The sequence below is a fragment of the Gekko japonicus genome, unplaced genomic scaffold (genome assembly GCF_001447785.1).
Source record: "Gekko japonicus isolate JY-2015 unplaced genomic scaffold, Gekko_japonicus_V1.1 scaffold1726, whole genome shotgun sequence".
In the NCBI taxonomy this organism is placed as follows: Eukaryota; Metazoa; Chordata; class Lepidosauria; order Squamata; family Gekkonidae; genus Gekko; species Gekko japonicus.
Window position 1 is genome coordinate 244,258 of NW_015168706.1, and position 9,469 is coordinate 253,726.

Here is a 9,469-nt window from a genome sequence, read left to right on the forward strand (position 1 = left end):
CTGAACCGTCACAACACCAGATCAAACGGCGCGTCTGACTGCACCCAGAGAATCCCTTCCCGTCTCTGCCCTCTGTGGGAAAACAAGACTGGGAAATACCCACCAGCAGGGAGACACAGCATGCCTCCTCTGCATGAGCCAAAAAGGACTTACTTGGCCTTAATCCACAGATAACCAAGGAATACTCTTCGCTGGCACAAGAGGGAGAGTTCAGCTTTGCAAAAAGGTAATGGCTCGTTCACGTCTAAAGGGGAGCTATTGTGGGGTCTGGGAAAGTGAATCTTGGCTCCTGAAGAGCAGTAATAAAGGGGGTGTTTGTACAAAAAAATAAAAAGCCAACATATACCCATCAGCCGGGCAATTTAACATTCATCTTTGGTATTCCAGCATACAACCTTGACAAAAAGGTACCAAGCCACACCCAACAGTACTCAATGACCCTCCCCCCCAAATTTTTTAACATTGCTCACTCTTGAGTTTCTCCAACTGCATAAGCGCTTTGTCGGTGTACTTTTGAGCCTTCTCCAAGTAGCCGGCTTGCATCGAGTGCATCACTGTCACCTGGCAGGGAAAACCAGAATCTGTCACTGTCAGATAGCCGGTAAGAGGCCTCGTGCCCTCCCACCACAGCAAGGGAAACGTACGCAGGCACAACATATAGCATCGCCCACATAACTAGAATGTGCACACCTACCAGGCGCCATCAGGAGGTCCAGCAGTGGGGCCAGGACACTAGAAGCCCTCCCACTGTTGCCCCCCCTCCAAGCACCAAGAATACAGAGCATCACTTGCCCCAGACATAAGAACATAAGAGAAGCCAATGTTGGATCAGGCCAGTGGCCCATCCAGTCCAGCACTCAGTGTCACACAGTGGCCAAAACTCAGGTGCCATCAGGAGGTTCACCAGCAGACCCAGAACTCCAGAAGCCCTCCCACTGTGCCCCCCAGCACCAAAAATACAGAGCATCACTGCCCCAGACATAAGAACATAAGAGATGCCATGTTGGATCAGGCCAATGGCCCATCCAGTCCAGCACTCTGTGTCACACAGTGGCCAAAATCTGGGTGCCATCAGGAGGTCCACCAGTGGGGTCAAGAACTCCAGAAGCCCTCCTACTTTTGCCCCCCCCCAGCATCAAAAATACAGAGCATCACTGCCCCAGACATAAGAACATAAGAGACGCCATGTTGGATCAGGCGAATGGCCCATCCAGTCCAGCACTCTGTGTCACACAGTGGCCAAAATCCAGGTGCCATCAGGAGGTCCACCAGTGGGGTCAAGAACTCCAGAAGCCCTCCCACTGTTGCCCCCCAAGCACCAAGAATACAGAGCATCACTACCCAGACATAGTGTTCCATTTATACAACCACTGACGGACCTCTGCTTCATATGTTGATCTAACCCCATCTTGAAGCTGTCTATGCCTGTAGCCACCATCACTACCCGTGGCAGTGAATGCCACGTTTTCATTACTCTTTGGGTGAAGTACTTTCTTTTATCTGTTCTAAACCAACTGTTCATTCATTTCATTGAGTGACCACGAGTTCTTGTACTGTGAGAAAGGGAGAAAAGTACTTCTTTCTCCACCATCTCTATCCCATGCATAATTTTGTAATCCTCTATCATGTCACCCCTCAGTCATCGTTCCTCCAAGATAAAGAGCCCTACCCTCTTTAACCTTTCTTCATAGGGAAAGTGTCCCATCCCGTTAACCACTCCAGTTGCCCTTTTCTGCACTTTTGCCAGTGCTATAATATCCTTTTTGAGGTGTGGTGACCAGAACTGTACACGGTATTCCAAATGAGGCCACACCATAGATTTACACAGGGGCATTATGATACTGGCTGGGTTGTTTTCAATTCCCTTCCTAATAATTCCCAGCACAGCATTTACCATTTTTATTGCAGTCGCAAATGGAGTCAACATTTTCAGTGAGTTCTCTACCATGACTCCAAGATCTCTCTCCTGGTCAGTCTCCACCAGTTCAGACCCCATCAACGTGTATTTATAGTTAGGATTTTTGTGATGGCAGTGTGACAGCTGCTGGATATTGAGCGTCAGGAGTTACATAGTCTCGCCAACAAAACCTACTCTCCTCTGAGCTTTTGCGATTCCCCTCACTGTAGGCAGGATGGCTTCATATTTATCCTCCCTACAAGCGCCACAACTACGCAGAACTTTCTCTTTAGCCAGACGCAATGCCATGCCATGTGCCATTCTATATGGCAGATTCAATAAGACGGCATCGACGGCTAGACAGTGCCCTTGTGAATCTGGATGTGTTGAGGCGATCTTACATGTTTTGTTGCAATGTCACGCTCTAAATATCTAAACTCTATACTGGCCAACATGATGGGTTTTTTAGATTCCCATAAAGTTTACAAACTTTTGAATGATTCCTCTGTTGGAGTAACTGAGAAAGTGGCTACGTTCCTTCAATCCGCCATGCTGCTACGCCAAGAAAAATTACAATTGTAACCTATTATTTTATTCAATTTATTTGTAATATAGTGTCCTACCTGTATACTTTTATAATGCCTTTGTCCTACTGATACATGCCAATAAAGACTGACTTGACAGCTGCTGCTAAACTGTATTTCTATGGCACAGGTGGATATAGGAAGCTGCCTTATCCCAAGTCAGATTTAGTGGTCCATCAAGCTCAGCCCTGTCTCCTCTGACCAGCGGTGTCAAGCCCAGAAAGACCCCTGCTAGTCAAGTCAACAACTGCTAGTCAAGGTCCTTGAACTGGAAACTCTGGAGACTGAGCCTAGGAATTTCAGTGTACAAGGGAGTTCCACCACAACATCACCTCTCATCATGACCAATGTTCCCTCTAAGCTGTGGAGTCTTATGAGCAAAAATTCTACTTTGTGAGCTACGGGCATTAAGGTTGTGAGCGAGCAATTTGGCTACTGCATAAATTAGTTTGCTCTGGAGCCCTCCTTCCCGAGCTAAGACAAAAATGTGTGAGCTGGAGGCTAAAAAGCTGTGAGCCAGCTCACACTAACTCAGCTTAGAGGGAACACTGATCATGACACTGATGGGTAAGCTTTGCAAAAAGACAACATGGTGTTCACTGGCGGTGGTGCCAAACCAGGGCAAGGAGCGATGATTTCCGTGGAGCTATTTGGAAACTGGCATCCTGAAATGGGGGGGGGGGATTAGCTCAGGCCCAGGAGGATGTGTACTGGACACACAAAGAATGTTCCATTTCTCCCATTAGCACTCACCCAAAAGGGCACCTCCTCCCACACACTCCACGGTACTCCTGCAGTAGCCAGTTAGGAGAGGGGACTGGCCCACCCAAAGTCAGCTCAAACACCACACAGGAAGGCGACTCACCAAGTAGACCAGCACACACATGTGCTCCTTGGGCAGCCAATGGAAGAGATCCGCAGGGTTGCTGGGCAGGATCTCGTCATCGTGGAGGGTTGAAATGGTCTGGATGCACTGCTGAAGCTGCTTCAGACATGGCTTGACGTCTTCACCTGCGGGGGGAGGAACTGCCTTAGAAAAGAATGGCCACAGGCTGGATGAAAAGGCCCAGGGGCGAGGAGCAAAACCGAGCCTGGCCTGTATCGTTTAGCTGTTTGGTAAGCCTGTAGATTTTACAGCTCTCATCGACTACTAGCTGTTAAGTTCTTACAGAGGGAGGCCTGCCCGGTTTCGAGAGAAATTGGCGGGCTGTTAATGGCATGCAGCTGGCGGCCTGAAGAAGGCTGGCTGGGGGACACTTTCTCTGTGCAAGGAGCCACGTGGCGTTTCGGCCGGGACGGGACTCGACGAATGCTGCCAAGGCAGAAGCAACTCCTTTTCCCCTCAGCCTGGAATGAGAAGTCACTTTTAAGGAACTGCCCACAACTCATGAAACGGCCTGTTTTTATTATGTCCGTAAGCCAGTCTTTTAGTTACTACTTGTCAGTGGCTTCCTTTTTAATTTTTGCTATTGTTTTGTATTTCAGAATGGTTCTTGCCTTGCAAACATCCTATGAAACTGGATGTGGTTTTGAATTCTTTTATTAAACGGCTCTTTTTTTGTCCCTTGAGTTGCATGTTGAGTGCTTGCGTCCCTCCCCCTGGAGGTGGACCCAATTCTGACATGGCCATATGCACCATTATCCAGAGCTAGGTAAAGGTAAAGGTTCCCTCGCTCGAAAGCCAGTCGAGTCCGACTCTAGGGTTGCGGTACTCATCTCCGTTTCAAAGCCGAAGAGCCAGCGCTGTCTGAAGACGTTTCCGTGGTCGTGTGGCCGGCATGACTAAACACCAAGGCGCACGGAAGGCTATTACCTTCCCACTGAAGTGGTACCTATTTATCTACTTGCAATTTCTTGCTTTCGAACTGCTAGGTTGGCAGGAGCTGAAACTAGAGACAGGAGCTCACTCCATCATGCGGCACCCGGGTCTCGAACTGCTGAACTACTGACCTTCCACAGCCTGCAGTTCAGCATCTTAACCACTTGAGCCACCGCAGCTCTACAAAGGTGCTTAAGTGTGCGTCGCGGCACTGGGGGATGCAGGCTCTCAAACAGGATGCCTGGGGTTTAAAAATACGTGGAACACATCGAAATCAGATGAACAATGTAAAGGTCCCTGCATTTGAAGTATTTCCGCTTGTTTAGGTAGCCAGCGGTGATCAGAGCGTCAGATTAGGGCTGGCAAGGGCATGATGGAAGTCCTCTCTCTCCTACAACCACGAAGCTGGCTAGATGGCCTTAGGGCCAGCCGCTCTAACCTACCTCACAAAGTTATGGCGAGGAAGTGTCACGATCCTAGGCCTAGAGCAGTGTGGCCCACAGGCTCTAGGGAAGTCTGTATTGCAGTGACCACAGGGCCTGCATTTCCCAGGTCACTCTTTGGGCCCTGTGATTGGCTAACAGGGGCTCCGGAGGAGAAACTTACACCAGCAGATGAGTAGAGGCCGGTGCCCGGGATAGTCAAAAGATGCAATTGCTGATAATCAAAACACAGTGAGCTGAGTTAGTGTGAGATAGCTCACAAGGATCTGGAGGGGAAACTTACACCAGCAGAGTAGAGGGTGGTGCCCAGGATAGTCAAAAGATGCAATTGCTGATAGTCAAAAGCAGTGCTCCCTCTGAGTTAATGTGAGCTAGCTCACATCTTTTTTGCTTCTGGCTCACAGATTTTTGTCCTAGCTCAAGAAGGAGGGCTCCAGAGCCAACTAATTTATGCAGCAGCCGAATCGCCCGCTCACAACTCTAATGCCAGCAGCTCACAAAGTAGGATTTCTGCTCACAAGACTCCACAGCTTGGAGGGAGCATTGGTCAAAAGATGCAATTGCCGAAGAACCTCCTAGAAAGCAGGTGCCCCAAGGTTACAGCTAAACTTGCCAAATTTGGCTGGTTAGCTGTAAGGACTAGAAAGCTCCTAGTGAAAGACGCATAGATGTAATTTGTTACAGGACCTAACAGGTTGTACATGCATGCTCTATTTGATATTCATTTTATGTATTTCATTTATGCTTGTGGTTGCATGAATTTAGTTTGAAGTTAGTTTGCTGTATTAGAGTGCTGGCTTTTTGCTGTGAATAAATTTGTTGTGGTGGTGGTGCCTGAGAAGAAGGGAAAAAAGGCCTTGCCTAAAGTGGGAGGGGGTTCGCTCCCAGGGAGCAAAGCTGGTGAGGCTGCTGAAGGAGGAGGGACCCCTCATCCAAAAGGGTGAGTCGATCGGAGACCAAGGGCCTAGAGAAGGCTAGGACCATACAGTCAGATGCTTTAGGATTTCTTGTTTTGCTAGTTTACCTACCTTTACTGTGCTCATTTTCTCCTTACATTATTGAATTACAGTCGTCGTTAAAACGCTTCAATAACTAGTTTGTTACTCTTGTCTGGGTCCTCACACCTCATTCGGTCACTTATATGGGGAAAAGCTACTGGAAAAGGCGTATATGAAAGGGGTAGAGTGGGTGCTCTGGGCTCTCCCGAGGAGAACCATGCCAGAGTGGTGGCAGCCCTCAGAGAACCTTTCTAGCCACTGCTTGTGACGGGAAGAAAGGAAGGCACCAGATACACCACTTTGAGCTCCTTGATGGAAGGGGGGGGGGATACAAGCATTATCAGTATTCTATTACATTTTATTCCCCACCCCCCTTCTGCCAAGGCTCTCAGGCCAGTGTACAAGATTCTCCTCAACCCATCACTCTCTCAGTTCCGCAGGGCCTGCAAGACGGAGCTCTTCCGCCAGGCCTTTGAGTAGGAGCCGCCACCAGTGTTCCCTCTAAGCTGAGTTAGTGTGAGCTAGCTCACAATTTTTTAGCCTCTGGCTCACACATTTTTGCCTTAGCCCGGGAAGGAAGGCTCCAGAGCAAACTAATTTATGCAGCAGCCAAATCACTCACTCACAACTTTAATGTCAGTAGCTCACAAAGTAGAATTTTTGCTCACAAGACTCCACAGCTTAGAGGGAGCATTGGCCGCCACCACTATTCCACCTTTGCCCCCTATGCTCTGGAGTATTAACATCATTTGCCTGGCACCCCAAGGGGGGAGCGAAGCGCCTGGGCACGGCTTAGATGATAAGATCTTAGGAAGTAGTTTGGAAGTTAAGATCTACCCATCTTGTCTAAATCTGTTTGTAAATTTGTTATTGTATTTTATTGTAATTTATTGTTTTTAAACTATGTGTTTACTGTTTTAACCTCGGCACATGGTGCCCTTGTTAGCCGCCCTGAGCCTTCGGGGTAGGACGGGATATAAATTCAGATATAAATAAATCATATGTCCACAGTCCTGCAAGAATAATGAGGCAAAGAGAGTCTAGCCCGGTGAGCTTCATACCTTAGTGCAACCACATGGCAGACCACTGACTCATGAATGTCATCCCCCCACCCCACCCCAAGCCTCAGAATCCCAGGCCCAAATCCAAATCCCAGGCACAAGCACTGAACACATGCAGCTGCCTGTGAGGCAAAGCACCCCTGGCCTCCCTCTCAAGGGTTAATGTGGACACAAACAGGTCTGGTCCATCTTGCAGGTGTTGCTAATTGGACTTTTGGCCTTCTCATTTTCAAGGCCGGAGATGAGGTGGTGCGATTCGCTTCTCATGTCAGCCTGAGACCCACAGGTGGGAAAAGGAGGGTCAGGAGTGATTAGGTGATTTTTCTAGGAGCTTCTCTGGGGAACCTGTTCTGATTGATTATCATCTTCACCTGAGGCGGCTGAGCCAAAAACTATAAGTGAACTAAGGCCCTGAAAGAAACACGCTAGCTGAGATCCTGATTGACTAGAGGCCTGAGATAAGACTTGCTCAAATTGCAATTGCCAGCAACACAGAGAATGCTTATGGTCTGGCCTTTGAGTTCAGCTTTAAGGATGCTGCTGTCAAACACAGCTTCAGGAAGTGTTAAGACAGTTGTGCAAGTTTTCTTATTTCTACTGTATGATTTTAGACTGAACTGCTGGCTTTGGAATATACACACACACACACACACAAACTGAAATAACCTTTACAAACCTTTTTATAGAAGAAGAGGAGATTGGATTTATACCCTGCCCTTCACTCGGAGTCTCAGAGTGACTTACAATCTCCCTTCCCTTCCCCTCCCCACAACAGACACCCTGTGAGGTGGGTGGGGCTGAGAGAACTCTGACACAAACTACTCTTTTTCAAGGACAGCTGTGCCAGAGCTTGTGACTGACCCAAGGTCACATCAGCAGCTGCAAGTGGAGGACTGGGGAATCAAACCCGGTTCTCCCAGATTAGAGTCCGCGCACTTAACCACTGCACAAAACAACGGTCTGGTCACTTGTGTACAATTGGCCTGGGGACCCACAGGGGTTCAGCCTGGCATCCTTGACACCGCCTTATACTAAACCAAACCCTTGGTCCATCAAGATCAGTACCGTCTACTGAGACAGACAGCGACTCTCCGGGGTCTCAGGCAGTGGTCTTTCACATCACCTATTACCTGATCCTTTTAACTGGAGACACCAGGGATTGTACCTGGGACCTTCAGCATGCCAAACAGATGCTCTACCACTGAGCCATGGCCCTTCCCCACTGGGTCCAGTCCAGTGTTCCCTCTAAGCTGAGTTAGTGTGAGCTAGCTCACATTTTTTTAGCCTCTGGCGCACACATTTTTGTCTTAGCTCAGGAAGGATGGCTACAGAGCAAACTAATTTATGCAGCAGCCAAATCGCTCGCTCACAATTTTAATGCCAGTAGCTCACAAAGTAGAATTTCTGCTCACAAGACTCGACAGCTTAGAGGGAACATTGGTCCAGTCTATTCTGCAGCACAAGAGAGACAAGCTGCTCGAAAGCTGAGAAGGCCAAAATCTCTATTCTCCAGGGAAGGAATCTTTCCCACGGGGGAAGGGGGGGTGTCTTTCAAGTCCAACATGTACTTTTGCCATACAAACTGACATCTCCCCCCCAGCAATGGCCAGCTGCACAATAAAGTTAGCATTTTCACAATTATAAAAGCACAAGATTGATAAAGCACACACAAGGGTTAAATACAAAACAGAAAAAAGTAGACGTATGTAAAACCAATTTCTTAACAGCTTGAAAACATCTGTTCTCCTTTAAACGCTATTTAAGTGTACGTATGGGAACAGAGCTAAAAAGAACCTGAAGGATTCCCCCCTGACAAAGCTGCACGCAGAACATATAGGGGCTGTACAATTATTAAAGATCCTTTTAATTCTGCCCCATTTTGTTCCTTGATGCACCCTCCAAGCTGTTAACTGGCCCCCTCTGCCCCAGAGGTCGTCCTCCAAACTGCAGCACTCCAGCCTCAGCGCCTCTGCTTACCTGGCCAGCATCCAGGTAGTGTGTCACCTGTAGCACCAAGAAGAACACCCGCAACGACTCCTTCTGGATGGGGTTTCCCTGCCAGTTCTCCACAATCTGCCCACAGAGAGTCAGGAGCGGGTGCACCTCCTGCAGCTTCCTCTCCATGAGAAGCAGCTATGAGGAAGAAGAAAGAGGTGGTGGTCAAGAACAGAAAACTTTAAAAGGCTTCGCTCGCATTCTGGGGGACATGGAGCATTTTTGCTTGGCACTCGAGGACTTCATAAACACATGTGCAGGGCTGGAGAGACAGGCACAGATCAGGAGTCTCAATGCGTGGATGAGATGATGGTGTAGGGGGGAAGGTTTCAAGTTTGTTAGGCACTGGGATGCTTTTTGGAACAAGAGGGGACTGTACAGGCGAGACGGTCTCCACTTGTCCCGAGAAGGAACCAGGCTGCTGGCACTTAAAATCAAAAAGGTGGCAGAGCAGTTTTTAAACTGAATATTGGGGGAAAGCCGACAGGAGATGAAAAGTCTCTGGTTCGGGTTGATTTTGGAACAAGAGGGGGCTGTACAGGCGAGACGGTCTCCACTTGTCCCGAGAAGGAACCAGGCTGCTGGCACTTAAAATCAAAAAGGTGGCAGAGCAGTTTTTAAACTGAATATTGGGGGAAAGCCGACAGGAGATGAAAAGTCTCTGGTTCGGGT

At 48.5% G+C, this 9,469-nt stretch overlaps 1 protein-coding gene across 1 annotated transcript in view; it reads right to left on the reverse strand.

Moving 5' to 3' along the window:
- Positions 1 to 9,469, reverse strand: part of MAU2 (MAU2 sister chromatid cohesion factor) — a 58,708-nt gene that overhangs the window by 30,944 nt on the left and 18,295 nt on the right. The window contains exons 8-11 of the mRNA XM_015415523.1: positions 8,780 to 8,935; positions 7,015 to 7,021; positions 3,347 to 3,486; positions 471 to 561 (exon numbers count right to left, since the gene is read on the reverse strand). Of these exons, the coding sequence (XP_015271009.1) occupies positions 471 to 561; positions 3,347 to 3,486; positions 7,015 to 7,021; positions 8,780 to 8,935 (394 nt within the window). The remainder of the gene's footprint in view (positions 1 to 470; positions 562 to 3,346; positions 3,487 to 7,014; positions 7,022 to 8,779; positions 8,936 to 9,469) is intronic.